The sequence below is a fragment of the Chionomys nivalis genome, chromosome 3 (genome assembly GCF_950005125.1).
Source record: "Chionomys nivalis chromosome 3, mChiNiv1.1, whole genome shotgun sequence".
NCBI lineage: Eukaryota > Metazoa > Chordata > Mammalia > Rodentia > Cricetidae > Chionomys > Chionomys nivalis.
Window position 1 is genome coordinate 63,542,669 of NC_080088.1, and position 25,176 is coordinate 63,567,844.

General features: G+C 47.1%; 1 protein-coding gene across 1 annotated transcript in view; it reads left to right on the forward strand.

Annotated features, from left to right (window-relative positions):
* Positions 1-25,176, forward strand: part of Xxylt1 (xyloside xylosyltransferase 1) — a 135,994-nt gene that overhangs the window by 69,517 nt on the left and 41,301 nt on the right. The window contains exon 3 of the mRNA XM_057764629.1: positions 9,876-10,008. Coding sequence (XP_057620612.1) covers positions 9,876-10,008 — 133 coding nt within the window. The remainder of the gene's footprint in view (positions 1-9,875; positions 10,009-25,176) is intronic.

Sequence of the window (25,176 nt, forward strand, 5' to 3'; positions counted from 1 at the left end):
TGCCATGTGAGGAAACAGAAGGGCCAGGGTGGTGATAGACAGACCCGAATGGACTGGCTGGGCACAGAGGTGGGAGAGTCAGCTGCCGTATAGGCTGGAGAGCTGCAGGCGGCAGGGCAAGACTTGCTAGCTTCCTGCTTTCAAATTAAATCTTTCTGTGGTAAAGGCTGCATTGCCAGCAGCAGAGGAAAAGGTGGTCGGAGCAGTGCAAGACAGAAATACAGAGGGCTAGAAACAAGGGCCCCAGGACTTCACTGAGAATATCAGCATGGGGAATTTGGGAAGCTGAACAGGGCTGGTTTGGGCACACCAATGGTAACTGAACCGTTATGTCAGAAAACATCTGTTAAGCCTATCTAAAGAGAACTGAATTCTACAGCTTCTGTTTCCAGAGGGTTCTTGAAAGATCTTGTTGGTATTAGAACTAGCAGGCATCAATCCATCAGTTTAACAACTCCTGTGAACAGAGTGAAGTGTGCTCTGTCCCAAATAAGGAGAGCTCAAGCCTTTGGACAGATGGACAGATACACACATACACACACACACACACACACACACACACAGAGCACTCTGTTTCTGGCAGGTACCAGAAAGATATATATGGAAAGATTCACAGGTACCATGGGGCCTCCTTACTCTAGAAATGGCGGATTTGCAGGTAACAAAATATGTGTGTGAGCTATAATTTCATCTGAGCAATAGAAGTGAGAAGTTTGAGACTGGGTGTTGTATCTCTCATTGTTTGGCCCAGTTCAACACAAACTCTGTTCTATACTCTCCCTAGTTAGAGAGCTGAGGGGGAGGAAGAAGACTGGTGTTGTCCTGTTGCAGAACCAAAGCCTGTATCTTTCCATAGTCTTTTGTTTGGTCTTCACAGCAGAATCTGGGAGCTGAGTCGTAGCCAGCACCCAGCTTTTCGTGCCTCATTCCCAGAAGGCTAGTTTGTTGTGTAGCTAATAGATCAAGTTGACTGTGGACATTAATTTCAACCCCCAAGCCTTTCCCAGGGTTGTTCACAGGGTGCATTAATCATTCTTAGGTGCTCCTCCCTGGGCGGTGTGGGCAGCTGTTAATGTGGAAATCATAGATTCGTGTACAGAAGGCTGGGCCTTCTAACAGACCAGCGCCCGTGTTACTGTAGCTGGCCATTCCTTGGCATCCATCTGGAAGGCAGACTATGGGGGTGAAGACTTTGGAGACCAGTGTATTTTGCTGTGAATTCCACTTCCCAGCTGTGCAACGTGATTACCTGACTTAACGTCCATGTCTTCTACTTCTCTGGTAGAAATAATAATGACATTCTCACCTTGCATTTGAATCTTGGTGTGCGTGCAATAGATGTGCACATATTGGCTGTCGCCATTGAAGATTTCCATTTGCTGGACTCTCTCTCCAGTGGTCTCTGCTCAGTGAAGGGAAATCCCAGAGCCTTCAAACTCCTCAGAGATGAGAGTTGTGGGGGAGCCAGCTGTGGGAAGTGAGGAGCCCTTCCCTGTCTGTAGTCTCACTTGGAGGTGTCCCCTGTTTCCGCTCTTCATGTGGAAAGTTTATTTAAACAACAGGATCTAAATAGAGGCCTTTCTCAGCCGAGGAAGGTCCTATGCAGTTGCTTCCTTGCTGGGCTGAGGTGAGTTGCCATGCCTCGCTGAGCCTGTGGTCCCACCGTTGGAAGTGGTAGGTGCTAGTACTCCCTTAGCTGAATCAGCAAAGGTAGAGACCCCAGCATTGCCAACACAGGAACCTTCTCCTGCTTCTAGAGAGGAAGTGTGTGTTTGACCAGTGCCCAAGGCCCTGGACAGGCATAGCAAACCAGCTGAATCTTGAAGGGTGCTTTGAGAGTCAGGGCCAGAGCCAGGTGAAGAACCCAAGTTTCCTGCTGGATGTTAAAACCATCAGGGTCAACTCTACACCTAAGTCTCTTTCAGGTACACATCCCTCTTATGCTTGGACAGCACCCCCGAAGGGAGAAGCCAGGCTGGTAAGAAAAAGGATTTGCCCTGCAGTCTCCCAAACATTCCCTCTAGGTTCTAGCATCCTCTCCTGGGTAGGGGACATCTCTGGCTCCTGCTGGTCAGAGGTTCCGCCCAAGCAATAAAAAGCAGCAGGTGCGATAAGGCAGGTGGCAAATTGCTGCCATGTTTCTGGACAGGAAAAACAAGCTGCTCTCCAGGCATCTGCTTCCACTGCCACCAAACCCTAGAGTCACACAGGTGGACGTCATCTCCTTTCTCTGCAGACCCTGAGTGGCCACTGGGAAGCCAACTGGGGCTATGATCAGTGAGCTCCCCTGATGGAGGAAGGTCATTGGTTAAAAAATAAAGAAACTGCTTGGCCCTCATAGGTTAGAACATAGGTGGGTGGAGTAAACAGAACAGAATGCTGGGAGGAAGAGGAAGTGAGCTCAGACTCGATAGCTCTCCTCTTTGGGGCAGATGTGATGAAGCTCCGACCCAGGATGGACGTAGGCTAGAATCTTCCCGGTAAGCGCACCTTGGGGTGCTACACACATTATTAGAAATGGGCTAGTCCAGGTGCGAGAGTTAGCCGAGAAGAGGCTAGATATAATGGGCCAAGCAGTGTTTAAAAGAATACAGTTTGTGTGTTGTTATTTCGGGGCATAAGCTAGCCAGGCGACCAGGAGCTGGGGCGGCAGGAACACAGCCCGCAGCCCCCACAACACTCCCCCACATGCTATAAATGTTCATATCTAGGAAGCTCTTCAGCAGAAGCAGATTCCAGAGGGGAAGATGTCTGCCCGTTAGCTTGCTCCTCTGGGAAGGCCTTTCCCTCCCCTGCAGTCGGTCGGTCGTGCTTGCCTACACGACTCTCCTCGTCCCTTCCTGACTCATCCTGCTGCCTATTGTTTGGTGTGTGCTAGCATGTATCTGCCAGGAATTGTTTCTAAGGACAGGAGAAGGGAGGGGGAGGAAAGGAGTGAGCTCTCATTTTTTTTTCTTTCTGGGACTTTTTTCTCTTGTTTGTTTTGTGGTGTCATTAAGTATTCAGTCTGGCTTGTCATTTCATCCGCAGTCAGATGACGTGCATGTGGCTGACTTAATTGGAAGCTGATGACTTGCTCCCAGCCCGTTTCCACAGGGCATTGTTGAGTTGGAACTGTCCCAGCCAGTCTGGATGTCATGACTGGCCTTCTGTGGCAGAGTTCCACCTTGCCTGGCTTGGCCTTGAACCCTAGCAGCAGGCATTGGCCTGCTCAGTCCATAGACAGTGAGGAACTCTGATGGAGGGCTGCTAGGGCCAGCCATGATGGTAGTGATGGGCTTGCAGGGGTTTAGAAAGCCTCATCGTTAGCCAGAGTGCTCCATGTTTCCTTCTTTTCAAGCTTAGTAGAGCCAAGGTCTAGTTAGAGCTGTCTCTTTGGCCAGAGACTGGAGTCAGGAGAGTGAAGATGAGCAGGCATAGCCCTGTGAACATGAAGCCCACACCAGAGAGCCCCCTGAAATTCTTCTCCCACTGTGGGTTGGCATCCTTTGTTGGCTTGCCAGACTCTCATCCCCCATAAGGACCACTGTCTGACACTGACTGCCGCCCCACAGTGGGAGTGCCAGGTAGTGCTCCATGCTCTGTCTTCCGCAGAAGGCCAGTCCACCGTGGAGCTCCCTGGGGGCGAATACTCAGTACAGCTGTGCTCCTCAGATGCTGGGGCCACCGACAACTATGCACTGTATACAGGACAGCATCCCCCAACAGAGACAATGCCACAGGTGTAGTGGGGAGCTGCGGGCTGTGTTCCTGCCGCCCCAGCTCCTGGTCGCCTGGCTAGCTTATGCCCCGAAATAACAACACACAAACTGTATTCTTTTAAACACTGCTTGGCCCATTAGCTCTAGCGTTTACTGGCTAATTCTCATATCTCGATCAACCCATCTCTAATAATCCGTGTAGCACTAGTCTTACCGGGAAAAATTCAGCATGTCTGATCTGGCGGCTGGCTGCATCGCGTCTGCTCTGGAGCACACCGACATGGCGTCTGCCCCAGAGAGGAGAGGAAATGGCGTCTGAGCTCACTTCCTCTTCCTCCCCGCATTCTGTTCTGTTTACTCCACCCACCTATGTTCTAACCTATGAGGGCCAAGCAGTTTCTTTATTTTTTAACCAAAGACCTTCTTCCATCATTTCCCCTTTTTCTGTTTAAACAAAAAAGGAAGGCTTTAACTTTAACATAGCAAAATTACATATAGCAAAACAGTTATCAAGCAAGAATTACAGTTACAATATTTACATCTATTTTATCTTTATCATAACTAAGGAAAACTATAACTATCTATCTATTCTTCAACTCCATCAAAGACTCCAGAAGGATATAATATTACCTAAGTAAATGAGAAGTAAGCAACTTACAAAACTCTAGAAATCACAGAGACATCTCGCTGCCTGGTCAGTCACCCAAAGTTCCTCTGTACTGTTGGGGCATCCATCTTCAGCCTACAGGCCCATAGTTTCCAGCAGGCATTTCAATGAAGCAGGAAATTTCAAAGGCAGTTCAGTAACTATCTGCTGTGTCCTGCAGAATGTCTCGCAGACTCTTTCATGAATCAGGAACCCCGAAAGATCATCTCACCTTTAGGCAAGTTCAGCAGTCCTCTCTCTGCAGGTTCTTTGTGTCCAGTTTATGCAACAGTCCAGGCAAGAACAGTTTCTTGCCCAAATGGATATCAAACTCCATAAGGTGCCTCTTCGATGCCCATCTTCTTCTTGAAGTAGATTGGTGCTGCCAGGAGCAGAGTGTCTCATTGTCATGAAAAACCCTAAGTTATTAAAACATTTAAAATGCCATATTCTATAATCTTTGAAAGATATGAAGAATGCTTATCTAAAATATATCTATGCACATCTAGAAAATCTTAACTAACATGACTACAAACTTGACTATTATGATTATCTATTAACAACCTATATACATTACATTTTTAAATGAACTACATAATCACAATACCTTAATCAAGATCAGAAATACATATACATATAATAAAATTGACCTTAAATTAATATCAGTAAACCAAGATTAATATCAATGCAAATTATTCACATCTTTATCATCTCCCCCTTTAAATGTAAAAGAACATTTATAAACAATATATGGGAACATGGGCGCAGTTTTTTCTCTCCAAACTGCTTCCTGCTGAATGGGGGCGCTGTTATTCGGGTCTTTTATGGGATAACCTGTCTGCTAGGTTCATCTCAGTTGGCAGTTGAGCGAAGCAATTTTTTAAGGGTGTTCACAGCAACCCTTCAGGAGGGCGTGGTCTATCATACCATATTGGGATGGAAGAAGCAATCCATAGAGTCTCATTCTCTGTGAAAACAAAAGAAGAATCTCTTTTCCAAAGTATCATATCCTTAGATCCAAATTCTGAAGTCAAGGTATTTTGAAAATATCTATCTTGGATTAGTTCAGCAGCATTTATAAACAAATATCTTTTAGCAGATGTTGCTCCTTCCTCAGCATTCAAACAATTCAAACAGAGCATAATAGCATATAGTATCAAGATTCTCGTTGTATTTTCCATCTTTGTGCGGCTTTATTTTAACCTCTATTTCGTTTACTTTTACTTTTATTTTATATTTTCTGTATATCTTCGTCCTGGAATAACTCTTTAGACCAGGCTGTCCTTGAACTCTCAGAGATCCACCTGTCTCTGCCTTCCAGGCATTGGGATTAAAGGCATGTGCCACCTACCACACCTTGAAGTCATAGAGGTCAATCTCCCTCTGCCTCCCAAGTGTTGGGATTAAGGTGTGTACTACCACACCCAACTACTTTCTTTCTTCCTTATTTTTTTTTCTCTCTAGGATTTTATGGTCCACATTAGGAGAGGATGGATGAAGAGGTAGGAATTTGAGTTCTGGGATTAATGTTACTTCTTCGCTTGAGTGTCCTGATGGCCCTCAGTTTTCTGACGTATGGAATGGGCAGGTTGACCTCAGTTGTTACCAGGCTTTGTAGCAGGACTCTCTTGTTGTGGCTGCCAGCTCCCAAATAATGACAGGAAGACTTTTTATTAATTACAAAAGCTTGACCTTAGCTTGGGCTTGTTCACAGCTAGATCTTATAACTTAAATTAACCCATTCATATTAATCTATATTCTGCCACATGGCTTGTTACCTTTCCTCCATAATGTATGTCTCCTCCCTCCACGTCTTGCTGGTGAAATCCTAGATTCTTCCAAGTTCCTCTCTCTCCCTGGAAGTCCAGCCTATTCTCTCCTGCCTAGCTATTGGTCATCCAGCTCTTTATTAAACCAGTCAGAAGACACCTTGGCAAAGACCACTTCACAGGGTGCAAAAAGATTATCCCACAAGGCTTCCTCTCCAGAGCTGCCATCTCAGTATTCTGGCCTCCTCTTTGTCATCTTCTCACAGTATTTGGATGGAAGATGTCCCGCCAGCCTGAACAATACCCATGCTTTTAAGACACCCGCTCAGCTGTTCTCTCCAGAGTCCTTCTTACGCATCACAGCTTTCGTGTTCCCTTTGCATTAGGGACCATCATCTCATTCAGTCCCTAGTTTGTGTGGTCTTACCTCCATCTCCCACCAGTATCTTCTTGAGGTTGTCACTACGGTTGTCCTGAGATAGGAACCTTCTTTTCATAGTCCTGTGTTCCCTATATGACCACCCAGATGTAGTTCCCACAGAGAGATGACTGCCGAGACCAGAGTCTGTGTAGCAGGTCGCTAAGCAATTCCATTCCGATGAGCTGCAGTGCTCTTCGTAGGCACCAGCTTCTCTTCAGCATGGACATTGGCATCTTATTTGCTCATTTTATAAAAGAAGGGTCTTTGCTTGGGTGCCCATGTGGCAGTGCAGGCTGCCCAGGGCTGTGGACTTCCCTGAACAGATGAGGGTGTCCTTTGCCAGCCTGGGTCTGGTGTTCTGCCTCCAGGTGAAGGGTCACTCCATGGTGAGCTGGACCAGTTAGTTCTTCTCCTTTTCAGCCAGTTACCTCCCTTGATGCAGGACTGACACAGGGTATGCTGCCTCTCTGAGAGGTGTTTTAAGGATGAGTTATAAGCAGTGCTCAAGGATCTCAGATTCCTGTGTAGTGGGCTACATTCCCTAAGAGGAATGTTCCTAAGGGGAAGTGCTCAGGTTATGAGCCCATTAGGGGCCCATTCAGACAGGAACTGTACCAGTGAGGGAGACAAGGATTTTCAGGAAGATCCAATACTCCCTTAGTAACCTAAATACTAAAATTGGACCAGTACCGAGATTAGTACAGCCTCTGAGCAAAGAGACACCGATGTCTGCTCTGCCCTCCCAGTGTACACCCGTCCCCTAGGAATGCACTTTCTAGGAGGAGGCAGTGATGGATGACTGGAGATGTTGACAGTGCAGGACAGATGAGGCCATAGTTGTCCACCGGGACCTGTGCAGAGGCTGCAGCAGAATGCTAGGACTGTGGTGCCTGGACAGCAGAGGATGCGCATAGCAAGGGATGGGCTGACCACTGATGACTTCCATATCCGTGAGTGCAGTGAAATTACCATAATTGCTTTGTTTGCTTCCCTTGAAATCTACTTTTGGCCAGGCGATTGCCTGAGGTGATTTCTTTCTGGCTGCCTTCAATCCTTCTGTGTGTTCCTGGGGTGGTGAGCGATGGATCAAGAATCTGCATGTGAGCCCCTCTGCTCAGAGGGAATCATGTGGAAGGAGCTTGGGGTACTGGCTTCAGAGTCAAGTCAGAGTTCCATTTTTACTCCACCATTGACTTTTTGAGTGAGGCTCCTGTTTTTTAACCTTTTATTTCTCAGAGGAGGTTTTATATAGCCCAGACTGGCTTCAGACTTGCTATGTAGCTGATGCTAGCTATAAACTCCTCATCTTCCTGCCCCTATCTTTCAAGTGTTGAAATTACAGGTGTATGCCACTATGCCTGGCTTGTCTATTATACTTTTTAAATTTATTTTTATTTTATGTGCATATACATGTATGTCTGTGCACCGTGTACATGTAGTGCCTGCAGAGGACAGAAGGTGTCAGATCCCCTGGAGCTGGAGTTACAGATGGTTCTGAATTGTTGTGTGGGTACTGGGAATTGAACCTGGATCTCTGGAAGAGCAGTCAGTGCTCTTACCACTAAGCCACCTCTCCAGCCCCTTGTTTTTTAACCTTTCTAAGTCACTAGTTCTTCTAAAACTGAGAATTGTACATCAGTGGGTAGATCTACCTTGTGGTTGACAGAAGTCCTCCCTGGGGATGTGGAGGTGAGGCCTTTCTTACCTTCACAGCCCAGTCATTATCACGTATCAACGTCCTAGTCTCTGTCCTCTTCACTCACAGAATCAGGGTGATAGGATTTTACTGCTGGAGATGGTAGTGTGTCCTGTCCCTGTCTCCCTAAGGCTCTGCTTTGCTGTATGTAAGGGCTACTTGAGATATGGGTGTGAATGCTCATGCCACAGACAATGGACAAAAAGAAAGAAGAATGTCCGGAGAAAATGTATGTGTTTTGGGGATGTCTCCAGACCCAGATAGTCAACCATTGATATAGCTCAGCAGAACTTGAAGAACTTGGGGACTGTAACTTTCATGCAAGGACATTCTTTCCTGGCAAACATTGTCTTTCCCTAGGGCTGTCATCAGGGTCCTTCCCCTGTGTCCTGGACCGCCTTCTAGAGCAGCAGGACCCCTGTGGCCTGTGACTGCTCTCCACCCTTGGCTTAGGGCCTCATCCCCAGGCCAGCACAGTCACTGCTAAGGCTTCTAGACACATAGACTCCCGGGTTATTAGCAGGCAGCTCCGGCTTCCAGGCTTTGGTTTTGACATTGTTTATGGCTGCAGGAGGAAACGGCCTCTTTAGTCCTCGTGTGGGGGTTGCAGTGTGATGCTAGCAGTGGTGGGGTCCTCATTTGCCTGGGCAGATCTTCCTCCCCAGCCCTACACCCAGAGCAGGCAGCTTGCTGCCCTCTTGCTTTGCTCTGCCCTGAGCAGCTGGATTCTCATCTGTTGTTACTTTGGCTCTTTTATGTTGTAGAAAAGTCACATAGAATATCAATGAAGGCTTTGTTTCTGTCTCACATAGGAAAACAGAACAAGTAACAAATGAATCAGTTTTTCTGACAAGTTGTGATTTCTCTGTAAACCAACTTAAAGAATGGCTATTGCTTCCTGGACTCCCCCCCCCCCCCCAGTGTCAAATGCCAAATTCTACACCACTGACAGAGGCCAAAATGGCCAAGTGCTGGTCTCTGTCCTCCAGGGAGCAGTGATGCCCTGTAGCTGAGCAGGCTAGAAAGGGTTGCTGAAAGCAGGGGTGGGAATCAGGAGGAAACAGGTCACCCCAGCACTCTGAGTTGGGCGTGAATATTACTTCACTCACCCGTTCCTGTCCATGCATAGGGCCCAGCCCAAATTCTCCTCTTCCAGAGGTTTACAGGACATCTGTATCCAGGCCTGAGATGATAGTATCTTTTATCCTTCTTGTCTGGCAGTCTCCGACACTTCTACCCCAGAGTGAAATCACCTGGATGCCTTGGGTTTACACAGGTGTCCGTATTGTGTACCTTCTAGGACACTCACCTAGTCAGAGGCTGGATGCACATATGGGCCCTTGGGATTGAACAGGATGGATTCTGCAGTTAGAAAGGGTTTCAGGTTGCTGAAAGTGACTTTGCATCATTCAACAACTACAGCAACAAGCCAGTAGCCTTGTGTGTTCTCTGCTTTCTGTTAGGCACCAAGTCTCCCAGGATGTAGGCCTGTGTTTATCATTTAATTTTTAAGGCTCATTATACATCCCAGACCATCTCAGATTCCAATCCCCCTGCCTCAGCCTCCTGAGTAAGTAGCTGGATTACAGAGGTGTGGTAGCATACCTAATCTTACTGTCCTCTTTTGAAATTACTCCTCCAGAGATCCTACGGATCATTCAGCTGGACCTTGACCTGAAGTACAAGACCAACATCCGAGAGCTGTTCGAGGAGTTTGACAACTTCCTGCCAGGTGCTGTTATCGGCATTGCCCGAGAGATGCAGCCAGTGTACAGGTAGGTGCTGGCTGTTGGAGGGAGCCCCTCCCATTCTGCCCTCTCTTTTGCCACTTATGGCTGCTTGGGTGCAGCAGCATGTGGTGTTTCTGTACTTGGAAGCATGTCTGCTGACTCTGGCAGGGAGGGGGTCTGCTCCAGAGCTGGAGAGGCTGCCCCCCTAGAGTGGGGGATGCTGGGACTTTTTTCTTCAAAAATCCCAGTTGTTTAGGTTATTGGCTCTGGTTAAGCTCACAAGATTAAAAATCCTAGGCACATAACATGACACATAACAAAATATCTTGGGGTAACTCTAACTAAACAGTGAAAGACCTTTATGATGAGAACTTTAATCTTTGAAGAAAGAAGTCAGAAAATGGAAAGATCTCCCATGCTTTTGGATAGGTAGAATTAACATATTAAAAATGGGCAGTCTTACAAAAACCAGTGTACAGATTCAATGCAATACCCATCAAAATCCCAACAAAATTCTTCACAGACCTAAAAAGAACAATACTCAACTTCATATGGAAAAACAAAAAATCCAGGATAGCCAGAACAATGTTGTACAATAAAGGAACTTCTGGAGGTATCATGATCCCTGACTTCAAACTCTACTATAGAGCCACAGTACTGAAAACAGCCTGGTATTGGCATAAAAACAGATAGGAGGATCAGTGGAATCAAATGGAAGACCCAGAAACCAACACACATCTACGAACACCTGGTTTTTGACTTCTTTGTTAAAAGTATAAAATGGGCAAAAAAGAGCATATTCAACAAATGGTGCTGGCATAACTGGATATCAACATGTAAAAGAGTACAGATAGATCCTTATCTATCACCATGCACAGAAAGCAAGTCCAAATGGATCAAAGACCGCAACATAAAACCAGCTACACTGAACCTCATAGAAGAGAAAATGGGAAGTACACTTGAATGCATTGGCACAGGAGACCAGTTTCTAAATATAATTCCAGTAGCACAGACACTGAGAGCAGCAATTAATAAATGGGACCACCTGAAACTGAAAAGCTTCTGTAAAACAAAGGTCATGGTCAACAAGACAAAATGGCAGCCTACAGAATGGGAAAAAATCTCCACCGATCCCAAATCTGACAGAGGATTGGTCTCCAAAATACACAAAGAACTTAAGAAACTAAACATCAAAATATCAAATTATTCAATGAAAAAGGGGGTACAGACCTAAACAGAGAACTCTCAACAGAGAAATCTCAAATGGCTGAAAGACACTTAAGGAAGTGCTCAGCATCCTTAGCCATCAAAGAAATGCAAATCAAAACAACTCTGAGATACCATTTTATACCTGTCAGAATGGCCAAGATCAAACATACTGGTGACAGCTTATGCTAGAGAGGATGTGGAGTCAGGGAAACACTCCTTCATTGCTGGTGGGAGTGCAAACTTGTACATTTACTTTGGAAATCAGTACGGCAATTTCTAAGAAAATTGGGAATCCATCTACCTCAAGACTTTTGGGCATATACCCAAAGAATGCTCAATCATACCACAAGGTCATTTGCTCAACTATGTTTATAGCAGCATTATTCGTAATAGCCAGAACCTGGAAACAACCTGAATGCCTAAAGCAAAGAATGGGTAAGAAAAATGTGGTACATTTACACAAAGAGTACTACTGAGTGATAAAAAATAATGACATCTTCAAATTTGTAGGCAATGGATGGAACTAAAAAAATACTGTGTGAGGTAACCCAGACCCAGAAAGACAAATATAATATGTACTCACTCATGCGTGGCTTTTAGACATAAAGCAAACGATAACCAGACCCTAGAGAACCTAAACAGCAAAGAGGACCCTAAGAGAGATATACATGGATCTAAGTAGGAAGGAGAAAAAAAAAACAACAAGATCTCCTGAGTAAATTGGGAGTTTTGGAGCCATGGGGGAGGGGAGGAAGGAAGGGGAGAGAGGAAAAAATATGCAGCTCAATAAAACAATAAATAAAATTTAAAAAATCCTAGGCTTTGTCTGGCAGCGGTGTCAGGATTTCCCCTCCAGCCTGGCGAGCTGTGTTTTCACTGACCCGCTGTTACTGTGGCTCTGTCACACCAAAGGACAGTGGGTGGACAGTCGTGCAGAGGGAGCAGCAGAAGCAGCTGAGGACACTGGTCAGGGTAAACATGCACTTCCTCCCAAGGTGACACTTCCTTGTCAAGTGGTATATCACAGAGAAGCCAGGAGACATGCTCAGAATGTTCTCTACACCGCTTAAATGTTTCTGACAGCAGAGTGGTTAAATAAAATGTCTCTACCCAGTTGAGTACTGTATAGCAGGAAAAGAAAGAACACGCATAGCTTTGTATGATGATAGGCAAGCAAACACCAAGGCTAAAAATCACAGGGAAAACCAAGGAGATGCTCTCCAAAGCCAGCACAGGTCTTGGGGACAAAGGGGGTGGTGCGGTGGTGCTTTACTCCCCGCCATGGTCTGCATGTGTTGCACGTGTGTTATGTTTGGGGGGGCGGTAAGAATAGCAGAAGTAAGTTTGTGTTCAGAGCCAGTCACAGCTGAGGTCAACTCACCCCTCCCCACCCCCACCTCTGCCTGGTAGATTGACAGCCTCTCCCAAAGCCAACTTTGGTAAAGTTTGCTCCTGAAGACCTAGAATTTGTCTTCTTTGGGCTCCTGGGGCCCTTAGTTCTGTGCCGCCTTGTGCTGGCTCAGATACTGGGAGAAGTCATCAGAGAGCTGCCAGCCTTGGCATCTCTTGACTCAGAGCTGAGTTTCCCCCAAGGACGGAAGAGGAGGACAGCCTGGGTTAGTGGTGGCTCTTTGCAGTCTCAGATCTTGTAACAGGAAATTCCTGCGAAGCCTCAAATGAGCTGAGAACTCCCAGGGCTTTGTGGGCTGTCCCCTTACATAATGCTGACTCAGGTTCCCCAGAGGCAAACCTGCCATGTGGACTACAGAATGTGAAGTTCTCAAGATTGGGTTCCAATCCTGAGGCCTCTCTCTCCAGCTTTGGTGCTCATGGCTCCTCCACCCTGCTCTACCTTCAGCCATTGTGTGCAGTGAATCCCCTCCTGCTCAGACCCAGGCCCTAGGACATTTACACCGGCTGGTTATCAGATGGTTACATCAGCAACCCCTGCACCACAAGGTTGGCTCTTTATAATACATTAAAACCTCATCACGTTTGTTACAGATAATCTTGGCCAAATTTTTGTTTTCTGCAGAACTAGACTTTTATAATGATAGAACTTAAATCAGTTTAATTATCTGGCCTTCCCAGAAGAAACACCTGAAGGGTGGTGGATTCAAATTAAATTTCCCTTACTTTCCGCATTTTAATCATTGTGTGCAGTGAGGACCATGAGAACCTGCTACTGGCAGAGCCTTAAGAAAGGTACTCAGCCAACATGCATTGACCCTCAGCCGTAAACTACCCCTACAGGTCGTAAAACACTCATAATAAATCAAGGCAGCAAATGAGTGTCCTACACTACGGTGTCCAGGGATCACCTGTTACAGTGTGTGTGTTTAGTGTTTGCTGGGCCTGAGAATGGCTTGGCTGGTGGCAAACTAGGAACATAGTATACATGCATTTGCGGTTGTATGTACACATGGCCTTCATCCGTATGGGAATGGGAGAGCCCAGGGACCTGGAAGATCATTGATGGTTCTCCCCTACTTTGGAGACCCGACTGGGGTCCAGGGAGGGAGACTGGGGCTGGGGTGATAGGAGGAAAAGGTCGGAAGAAGAGAAGAGTCCAGTTAATGGTACCTACACAAGTACAGGTGAAGCTGGGCCCTTCTGAGGGGATGCTGGGCCCCTGTTCCTTAGACATGGGCAACACAGTTTATGGGGAACCCACAACTTGGGCATCAGCCCTGTCTGTTGCCTGCAGACTCCCTCCCCTAACAACTGGTGCTCAGAGCCCTCCCCAAGTGGCCAGATGTGATGTGGACAAGTTGCTTGTTACAAATGGAGTCTGATAGCATCCTCAGAAATGGATAAGAAAATGCTGTAACCCTGGATGCATCGTGACTGGGGAAGTGAGTACGCTTGGTTCTTGAAATTCACTGAGCAGGAATAGACTCCAGTCCCCCAGCTGTGTGAGTTTTATAGTCACTTGTCATACAGTTACTGCACTTCAAAGGGCACACAGCAAGTCATTTTTTATGATGGCTTCCCCTCTATTGTGAGTCGTTAAATGTCTCAGGCTTACAGAAGGGTGGGGAGAAATGCTTCCCGCCATGCATTTGACAAATGGCTTTTTCACATTTTTTTCCCCACAAACACATCAAACTGACTGCTTTCTGGACAGTGCTGCAGGGTCAGGGAATGTTGGAGTATGGGTAGAGGATGCTTCCCTCCGTGAGTCCCTGTCTCAGTTTGGTCGAGTCAAACCAAACCTTGACTTTCTTCATCTGAAAATCAAGGACCCAGTCATCTTGGATAGAATGCTGCCCTTCCCTCCTTTGACCTTTCTGTGCAGCCGTGTCTGGAATTGGACCCCTGATGAGCTTCTCTGTGGTGCTGTATGACTGGAGTGGGTGTCAAAGGGAAAGAGACCCGTGGGGCCTGCTCTGCAGACCCACACCTGAAGTGTGCAAGCATGACCTTGTGGGGTGGCTTCCTGTGATGCATTGGAAGTGCGGGGAGCACTTGGGCCTTCCTTATGTGCATCCTGTAGAATTCAGTATGACATCATAGGAACAGCTCAAGCGGCTGATGTAAAGGCAATGGCACCAATTAGCTGTGGGATGTGCTGCAAGTCACAGGATCCTCTGTTTTTCCTCTGTGTGGAGAGAGCTGTCTGTCTATCACCTATCCATCTATCATCTGTCTACGTGTCTACCTATCATCTGTCTTTCTGTCAGTCTATCCATCAATCATCTAACTATCATCTTTGTTTCATGAACTCCTATTCTATATGACCCCTAACTATAGCAGGTGCCAGGACAGGACGCCAGGGATGTAGAACTTGCAGTTAGTACCAGATATTGTTTCGTGTAATAGTGTGTTCTAGATAGTGTATGCACACACCCAAACTGAAGTCATTTGTTGTTTATCTGAACATCGCATCCAACAAAGCACCTTATTTGTTTTTCCCAAGTTTCTCTGACCCCATTTGGAAAATGTCTTTCCAGCAGAGGTGAGTGATCTGACTTTCCTTCAAGAGCCTGGGCAGGAACAAAGGGTATGAAAGTGGGATATGCAGGGTAACCAGGGCTAGCGTGAGTATGGTCTCTGCCTCAGAGTGCCTAGCTCAAGGAGGACCACCCTGCAAGGAGCTAGGAGCCAAGCTGGCCCAGGTCATTGAGTAGGCCGTAGTGCCAGGCAGCCTGGTAATGCAGTGACTTAGCTTCAGGTCTCTGGCTTCTGCTAACCCTAGTGCTTGACAGAGAGAAGACAGGAGCCTGAGCGGCAGCAGCAGGTTACTTTACCTTGGAGCTTGTCACCTGAGAAGCCCCTGAATGGCAGATTTATTAGTAGGGGCCACTGTGTCCTGGAACAAGCCCAGGCACACCATGAAGCTGTGGCAGAGCAGCAGGGGGTCCTGTTAGTTCATGCACAGAGCCAGGAATTTGCTTTTGTGTCAGTATTTTCAGTGTCCGTTTCTTCAGCTCTTGGATCACATGGCTACTCTGTTGACAACCCTGTGCCAGCCTTGCCTCCTTCCAGATGCTAGGATGAACATGCCTGCCTCGCTTCTCTGCACTTGGCTTAATCTTTCCTGAAACTGGTACAGGGCTCTCAGGGGCATGCTGGGTAGGAAGGGAGGACATGGACAGATCCCACTGCTGCTGTTCTACAGTCATGGCTTCTTGAGAATTAGCTAATGTCTCTGAGGTTAGTTTGAGAAATAGGGATTATAACATTGTTCTCAGCAGAGCTGATAGGGGATTAATTTAGATGCTATATTTATACTTCCTGGCAGGAGCAGTGTTACCCTGAGTCCTAGCTCAGCCACTGATGAATGTTGTGGTATGAGGGGAGGCACTTAACTCCCAAGCCCATGTTTTCTTGTACATGAAGCTGGGACTAAGGTAATGTTAGTAGTGCCCCGCCTCTGTGTGAGGAAGTTCTTACCTGCCATACATGCTTGCCTCATGGGGAAGACTGAGAAACTATAAATTCTAGCTTCCTTGCTACTGAGATTGTGTAGAATTCCGTGTTCTCCTTTTCCCTCTTCCCCAAAGAAAACAGTCTCATCAGTTCAGCTTCTGTATACACCGGATTGTCCTCTTGCTGCACACTTTCAGTAAGGTGGCGTGTTTGCAGAACAGAAGCTAACCGTATTACAGGAGACAAGGATCTGTCTACAGTGATTCTTACATCTTAAATTAACCCATTTCTATTAATCTGTGTATTGCCACGAGGCTGTGGCTTACCAGTAATGTTCTGGCATCTTCTTCAGCGGCTACATGGCATACATGGCATCTCTTTGACTCCACCTTCTCTCTCTTTCTCTCTCTCTCTGGATTTCCTTCTTGACTTTACTTTGCTAAGCCGTTGGCCAAAACAGCTTTATTCATGCCGAATAAATGTCTCTCTGAATGAACCGTATTAGCAACCTAGGCAACATAAAAGACTTGGGGAGGGTGGTTAGTGGCACGGATAGCATAGCTGAACCATGGTGGCATGTGTGTGAAAGGAACCTATGGCAAACAGCGTGTGGAAAGGACTGAGTTAAGTGATGAGCTGTGTGCAAAGGATAGACTACAATGGCTCCAGGGCCACCTCAGACACAGGATGTCTTAAGATGGCTCCAGGGCCACCTCAGACACAGGTTTCAGCTGCTTTTCTCCAGTGACAAAGTGACATGGAGGTTCAGTTCCCAGCCAGCCCCTGTACCTCCAGGTTAGCAACAGAATTGATTTTACTAAGACATCAAGTGTTCAGACTGAGCTTGGTTTTGAATTGAGCACCTTGTGTGTACAAGCCTTTTACTGTTGACTATGGAGAGTCCCTGGGCCCCTTCCTTTGTTTGAGAGTGGCTGAGTTCAATACACCCCCCCCCCCATCCCATCTAGGAGCTGAGTTGTGAATGTGCCATTATTCGGGAACTTGGCCCTCACAGCTGTCCCCATCCTTGGAACTTTTGTATCACTATATGTGAGAAACAAGCTTATGGTGGAGCTAGAGGTGCTCAGCATGTAATGAATGGCCCAGATGCGTGCTGTGTCCCTGCCTGTGCAGATGAGCTCTCGTTATGAGACTGGCGCATTCTGATGGACTTTCACAAATGGAAAGTCATAGAGACGCTCCTGGGACCTCATTAATGTCATCAGTATGGAGAAAGGTGCCGTGCATATGACTGCTTCTCTGCCTCCACTTGATTCCCCTTGGCCCTGTAAAAATACTTACTGCCTCCCTTAATAAAATGAAGCCCACTGTCTGCATGGAAACCCTTTCTCTGCTGCCAGAACCACCCTATCTCCACTGGCCCAATGCTTGTGAACTTGAAACTATAAAAAGGCAATATGACCCCAGCACTCTACTCGGACTGTCAGGGAACAAGATTTTTATGTTCATAATAATGTAATTGCAATTCATTTCAGAGAGCTGGAAGATACTCTTGAAGCAAGACGAAGGTTAAAAATTAGTCTTACTATTTAGAATAACCAGAATAGAAGAGGGACACCCACATTTCTTTGACTGTTTCTTCTGCCAAGTTGTTAGCAGGGTTTGGGAGGACTAGAGTGTGACCCTGTCTACAGCCACCCTCCAGACAGGCTTCATCTTCCTTTGGCTGTTGTCCAAGGTTAAGCATCAGACTGTGATCAAACAATGCACGTTTTCATATGGGGAGAAGTAGAGTCCGTTGCCCTGTTTGGCTCAAAGGAGATTGAAATGGCTGGGAACAGCTGTCTGATCTGCCTTTGCTAGCCAGAACCCAGGGAACTCTGGGGCACAGAGCACACGGATTGCGTGTGTGACGAGCTGTGGCATGTAGGTGCCTCCCAGTCACCTGTGCAGACCGTGCTGGAAGAGCTCCAGTCCCACACCAGAGTGGACTATTTATTGGTGCTGGTGGTGGTTTTTGTTTTAAGTTATGAAGTGAGAGGACATCGGATTCATTCCAAGGATCAAAAGGTGTGGGGGGGTGATATTCTGGTGAATGTAACTTACTGTAATAGGCAGAAGGGTCCTTCTGTGACTCAGAACTTAGGATACAGCCTTGAAAAGTGTAATTTCAGGAAAATACCTCCAGGAAGTAATGCAAGTTCTTGAAGATATATATATATATATATATATATATATATATATATATATATCATGAAGGAGAGGGAAAGGAGAGCAATTAATTGGAGATCCTTCTATGACCGGATTGTTGAATGGTGTTTCTGAATTTTTTGCTTTGGGTGTTGTTTTGGTTTTTCCTTTCCTTTCCTTTCCTTTCCTTTCCTTTCCTTCCTTTCTTTCATTATTATGGTTTTTTACATGAATATTGGCCCAGTGTTGTCACATCTGATTTTTCTTTTAAAGAGATTGAAGTCTCTGTTGGGAATGTTTAAGTATTAACAATTAAACAAGCAATCCACTAGCTAAACAGAGCACACCTGCGTGACAGATGGAGCCCAGCCACTGCCAGGTGAACCTGATAGAAAGCTCACACTTGCTGCCACCCTTGGCCAGGACTCTTGGAAGCTTTAGTTAGCTTATCTCAGATGCTGGTGCTGATGGTTTCTGGGTCCATTGGTTCTTCAAATGTTTTCTCCCATTCCTTGAAATAGTTGTTGATTCTTATTGATAATTTTAAAAATTCTATTAAATGTTTTTTAAGTAACCTCAGACTTAACTAATAACAAAGCACTAGACCAAGCAAAATTCCTTTCCAGGAATGTAGTTCTGGAAGAAAATAGAGTCAGTCAGTAGACTCTCCATAGCTTGCCTGTGTTCTCCTTAATCTGTAGATGAGCATGTTCCAGGTCTGAAGATGCTTTGCGGAGGTTGAGGACCTAGATGGGAAAGGAAGGGAGGAGAGGAATCCGTAAGAAGGTGGGTGGGAGAAAGGTTGGGGTGATGGCAGCGGTTACATATTCCCTGCTTCTCATCACCCTCCCATCCGCTGATGCAGAGAAGCCTCTGCAGACTTGCGCCCTAAACTTCACTGCCTGTTCAGCTTTGACAGTGTGGTTGCCTAGTGTGGCCTCTGCACCTAAGGCCTAGGTAGAAGGCATCCCTAGGCTCTTCTCTGGCTTAGGAAAAGTGAGAAAAGTGTAGGTTTGAGAGGATTGGCAGCCTTATATTCAGCTCCCCTGCGTCCTGGGGCAGAGTCCCCTCCTTTGGAATTTGTAGCATGTGTCTGCATCTAAGGATAATACAGCCTTTCCCTAGAACATCTAAACACATTATAGCCCCTGCCCCAGTGCTCGGGCCTCATGGAATGACCTCACACCTCTGTCCTTGGTCATTTGGGAGAGCCAGATGTCTGCTCCAGCCTTTCCATGTCTCTGCAGCAAAACAACTTTGATTACTTTTCCTTTCTTAGTGGTGCTGTGATCAGCGTGGGATTGCCTAGAGTTTTGAACATCAAGAAATCTTAGTGGTGAGGGTGAACTATATTCAGGTAGGCCATACATAGCGTCAACACTGGTATATGTACAACATGGCGTAGATTACAACATCTCTTACCATTAAAGTTGCCCTGTAATGCCATCTGCTTGCAACCTATCTACCCATCCACCCATTCATCGGTCTGTCCATTCTCCCATCTTCATCCTTCCGAGGTGATAGAATTTATTGTGGGTAGAAGTCCCCTTTAGTCTGAGTTCTAGAGCCTGCCTCTTAACCACTCAGGAACCCCATTTAACTCTTTTCTGCAATCTCAGCCTCCTGGTATGGGAGCTTAGAGTGTGCTGGGAATCAGCGTGGGTTTTCCCGTGGAGGGTGTGCTGGGAATCAGTGTGGATTTTCCCATGAAAGGGGCTGCCCGCATTGCCAGTCTCTAGAGATGGCAACCAGTGGTGCTTTGCCTTCCTGCCTCTTTCCTGTCATGAGCTGTCTGGTGCTCCTCCCTGGTAAGTGCAGCTGTTGGAGGAGGTTGAGAAGGAGGTTGGGTTGGCGACTCACATGATGCCCTTCCTAGTCAGCTTCCTTTCTTTCTCGTAGCTGTCACTGTGCTTTAGGAGATGGCAGTCCACGCTGCTTAGGAATTCATTATGTATCCCTAGATAGCCTCAGACTTGCAGCAATTCTCCTGTCTCAGCCTCCCAAGTGCTACAATTACAGGTGTGAGTCTCTATGCCCAGCTGCTTCTCTCCATAGGATTACAATCTCAGGATGGGATACCTGAGCGTGTCTTCTTTCATGTTAGAATCTCCCCTGCATCATCCATGATTTATCTGATCTCTGCTTAATTGTCCTGCTATGGGGGACCTGGTAACTTCTGAAGCAATCCTTTATTTTACTGCTGGACAAGTTCATGGGAATGCAGTCCTTTTTTAAAATTTATTTTTATTTTATATGTATTCATGTTTTGCTTGCGTGTATGTCTGTGTGAGGGTAGGAGATCTTGGAGTTATGTGAGCTGCCATGTAGGTGCTGAGAATTGAACCCAGGTCATATGGAAAAGCAGCCAGTGCCCTTAACCGCTGAGCCATCTCTCCAAACCCCCACAGGAATGCATTTCTGTATGTTAAACCTGAACGCCTGCTTCCCCATGTACAACTCACTGTCTCAACTTGTGGTCTCTGAGGTCATGTGGATCAAACCTGCACTCTTCCCCGAGAAAGTTTCGTTTTCTCTGGGTTACCCTTTACTAGGGCTCATAGTCTCCTTCCCGTGTCTACTCCTTCTGGAGCACTGGCCAGCTGGACATGTGGATGGACAAGCTTCTGCTGTGGCTCTGTGTCCCAGAGGCAAGAAGGAGGCCTCTCTGAAGTGAGCCTGTGCATATACACATTTCTTTTTTAACCTGGGTAGCAGGGTCTGAGTTTGTGTCTTTGCTGAGTCCGATCCTGGCATCCCGGAGGCTGACATGGTCATTTCCAGAGTGCACTTTCCCAGCAACTCATGGCCGCCAGCCTGTGGTTGAGCCGTGCTCTGGGCAGGGAAATCCCTTGGAGTCCTGATGACCAGCCAGGGGCATGCTCTTGTTCTGGGTGCGGGGACCGGCAAGGACTTCAGGATGTCAGAGGCTGTGGGAAGGAAGGGACAGAAGGAGACAGTGTTGAGTTTGGCGGTATCTAGAAAAGATGTCTGGCGTTGTTGAGACTTGCCAGGACATGGCTGCCCATAGCACAGTTGTTTTCCCTTCCTCACTTGTACTTCTTCTCTGTTTGAATCAGGTTTTCTGTGGGTCTGTCATTTCTTTGGTTGGTGGACTGGCTTGGCCATCCCCACAGAGCCAGGCAGCATGTTCTGTCACCTTTTATTTTTTCCTCATCAACCCCACCATGCCGCCTTCTCTCCCTGCTATCTGTGCAGACAGATACCATCCGGGTTCCCTGCAAGGTCTGAGCAAAGTGTTTGATTGAGTTAGTTCCGAGAACTCTGTTCCCCAGTGCACCCTGACAGCTGCAATTCAAGGTCATGGACACCTGCTATGCCTTCCAAGAATTTTCTATGGCTGCTCTGAGACCAACCAAATGCCTCTATTGTCATATAAGTTGAATTTTGGAATAGAAGTGAACTAAAGCCCTAGATCCCTGTGGTTTGTGTCTGGACTAATCTAGAGTCTTGAGAACCTTGGGCTTGGATACACAGAGTTCTAGTATGACTCTCTTTTGCAGGGATCTTGGGGAGCCTGGCCTGCTGGGAGGTACTGGAAGTTGGGGGTCTTGGTATTTATAGGAGAAGAGCCCAGCTAACATGTTATAAACTGGGTTACTCCCTCTATTTTCTCTGACTTCTGCTGAGGGCCCGCTCAGAGCCCAGTGGGAAGTCAGGGGCAGAAGCTGGAGTCAGACTGCCTAAGCCTGAATTCCAGCCCTGCGTGACTTTGCCCCAGCTATTCAATCCAAGTGTACCATGGACATTGTATGCCAGTATGCTTCTCAGGAGGATACTGGGCCGTATGAGTTAAATGACTTAATATTTGTCACATGACTAAAAGAATACCGGGCATGAATGTTGGGCAAGCACTAGAAAAGTAAGGGGGCTGCTCAGTGAGCCACGCAGCTTACTGACTTGAGAGCCTGTAAACAGCAGGCGTCTGCCTGTGATGTCGTCTGTAGCAGAGATACTTAGACATGAAGTGCTTCTAATTCTAGAGGTCCAGCAGCTGATTTTCACAGTACAGTTGTTTCAGAATCCACTAATAGATGCTGTCACTTAGGAAATTCTCTCTCCTAAAGGACTTTTGGTCACGTTTGCCCATAGCACTTCCAGAACTTTTGATCACCTATAGAATTCTTACTGTAGATAAAAGAGCCCTTCGTGGGCCTCTTCCCTGCACAGAGCTGGGCAGGCCTTCTGCAGATGTCAGCTGCTATAACTGTGCTATTCAGGAAAATTAATTTTCCTCTTCTTGTCCCGGCAGCCATCTGCTAGCTCATCAGGAAGGGCCCCCAACTTCCGCTTCCTCCCTCACATTGCTCCTCTGTGATCTGCTTGACTCCAAGGCCTGGGGATGGTGCCACACTGTCATCTGCCTAGCTTTCCACCCCAGGCAGGGCTTTGGGATGACATTCTAAAATTATTTTTGCTAGAAATCAAGGGGAAGATTCAGTTTGCAGAATGTAGATGCTTCTGTGTTCACTAACCAGAAAACCCAGCGTTGTCCAGCAGAGGATTGTGCATGTGACCAAACACTGAGAGAGCAACTTAGGGAGGAATGCTTATTTGAGCTCCTGGTTTCAGTCCGTCGCAGCAGGGAGGGCTTGGTCTGTAATTGTGGCCAACCAGAGGGAGAGGATGCTGGCACTGGCGGGGCCCAGCCTGTGGGATGGTGCCGCCCACATCGGAGGCACCATCTCTCCTTAGTCCTCTCTGAACCCCCATAGACACATCCAGGGTGGTATCAGTCCCAAGCCTCTAAGTACAGAAAGAATGCAAACATGGCATCACCCCAGCTTTCTGCTCTTACTTTGAGAAGGCTCCCAAGAGCATCTTCCCAGTGAAGGCTGATGCCATTAGTGTCCCCAAAGGCCTTCGGTTCCCCTAGTTCAGTTTAGATTAATGGCAAGCAGAATCTACTTTGTGGCAGTGCTAACTTGTACTTAACAACTGTATCACACAAGACAATCACTGTCCTGTGTTACTCTGACTCCACAAGGTCAGCACTTTTCCCATCCCCATTTTATAGGCTGGAAGCAGAGGTACAGAAAAAATGTCCCTGTGTCTCAACCTGTAAATATGGGTTCTGGGCTGAAACTGTGGCCTTCTGACCCGGAGCCCTGCTCTTGATACGGTGCATCTTTGTCCTTGGGTGTAACAGGTTCACAACTGGCCCCACTGATTCCTTACTTCCTTATGAGTGAGGCTCGGTAGCTGGCTCCTCCTAGCTTCACGGCTTCTAGTGGCATCTTCTGGCCCTGCCTGATTCTGACCCCTTCTCTGAACATCTCTCTTCATTTTCTGTCTCTGTTTACTGAGGTCTGTGGAGGATGGTCAGAAGAGATAGTGTCCCCATTTTACAGAATTTGCTTAAAGTCATAAATCGGGTGTGGGGGGAGGCAAGCATCAAGCCAGCTTATTTCCTTTTTCCTCTGATGTCATGTTAGCATCTTTTGTGATAAAAATAGCTTAGGTGTGCTGGGGTCACTGATAACACTCAGTGTGGAGATGTAGTATCACACTCTCAGATTGGGAAAGTCTTCTAAAGAGGGGCTGCCCATTTCTCTCATATGACTGTGTGTGACTGCAGGGGAGGGCAGAGTGTGGAAATTACCAGGGTGGGGCTTCCTGGAAGAATCTTATGTGTAGAGTGGAGCTCGAAGGGATGCATTTTCCTGCTGCAGCAGATTTCAGAGCCACTCTTTTGTGACTGCTGATTTGTGCACTTTGCTGCAGTTGCAGAAATAGCCATGCTATCAATAGCCAAATGCAATGTGTCTGCTCAGCGCAGAACAACTGGCTGCCAAGCCAAGGCTACCCAGGCTTGGGAGGCATTGACAAGGACATGGAGCCAGGACTGATAAAACAGCTAACCATATTGAAGATACTAAGGTGGACACAGAAGACCGGAAGTGGGGGCAGGGCTAAGAGATCTTCCCAGCTTGTTTTGTTCTAGTTTTAGAGCGATTGAGTAGTGTCAGGGTCAGATCTTTGGCATTAGATGCCTGTACAGTCAGAGGCTCCCAGTGATGGAGAAGAAACAGGCTACTGAAAAGGGGGGTTGTCCTTTGTCTACCCGAGCTCAGGCTGTAGTAAAGAGAGCCAAGTGGCACCATAGAGGGAGGTCCCCACATGTTACCACTTGTAGAACTCATGGGCCTTGGTTGTGGTGTTGAATCCATAGGCCCTGAGCTGAGCTTGGCATTTCTGCCACATTGGACTCTGCCATTCCATACCCTTTGCAGCTCAGAGGATAGAGCCACACCTGGTATAGCAGGAAGACCCCTGTGTTCCGGCTTCAGCTTGGTCTGCCCACCTTCTCTCCCCACAAACCCCTCTCTCCACAGCCTGGAGTGGTATTCACGGAGAGCTGTGCTGACACAGTATACCTGTTCACATGTTCAGAGGTGCAGATGCACATCTGATTCCTTCAGCAGCCTGTGGTAGCACATCTTCCTGTCTCCAGGGACTCCTAGCCAGGCATGTCCTTTGCCAGCTCCAGATTATGAGCGCCTCACCCACAGTTGCAGCCTCTCCTCCTGCCCTTAGTTCCCAAAGCATTTTGCTTATGAGCATTCATTGCTCCTACCTGCTGTCTCCACATCCTATCATAAAGCTCTTGAGCTGTCACTGTTCACCCTTATTCATCTGTCTCCCCTTGCACCACCATCCTGGTCGGATGGCAGCCGGCTGCACAGCCCTGTCCTCAATGGAGTTGTTATCACCTCAGTCAGCCACAGAGTGGGCTCTGTAGGTGCTAATGGGTGACCCCTACCTGTTGGGAGGGATGCTTGAGCTATGCCTAGCAGCCCCCAGGAAGGGCACGCACATCTGCTAAGAAGTTTTGAGGATGGAGTACATTATAGTGAGTATTTGGGGTACAGAATGTCAGGAGAGGCATCCAAATGACCAAAAGCTATGATAAGAGGCACTCCATTAGTCATCAGGGAGATGTGACTCCAGTCTACAGTGAGG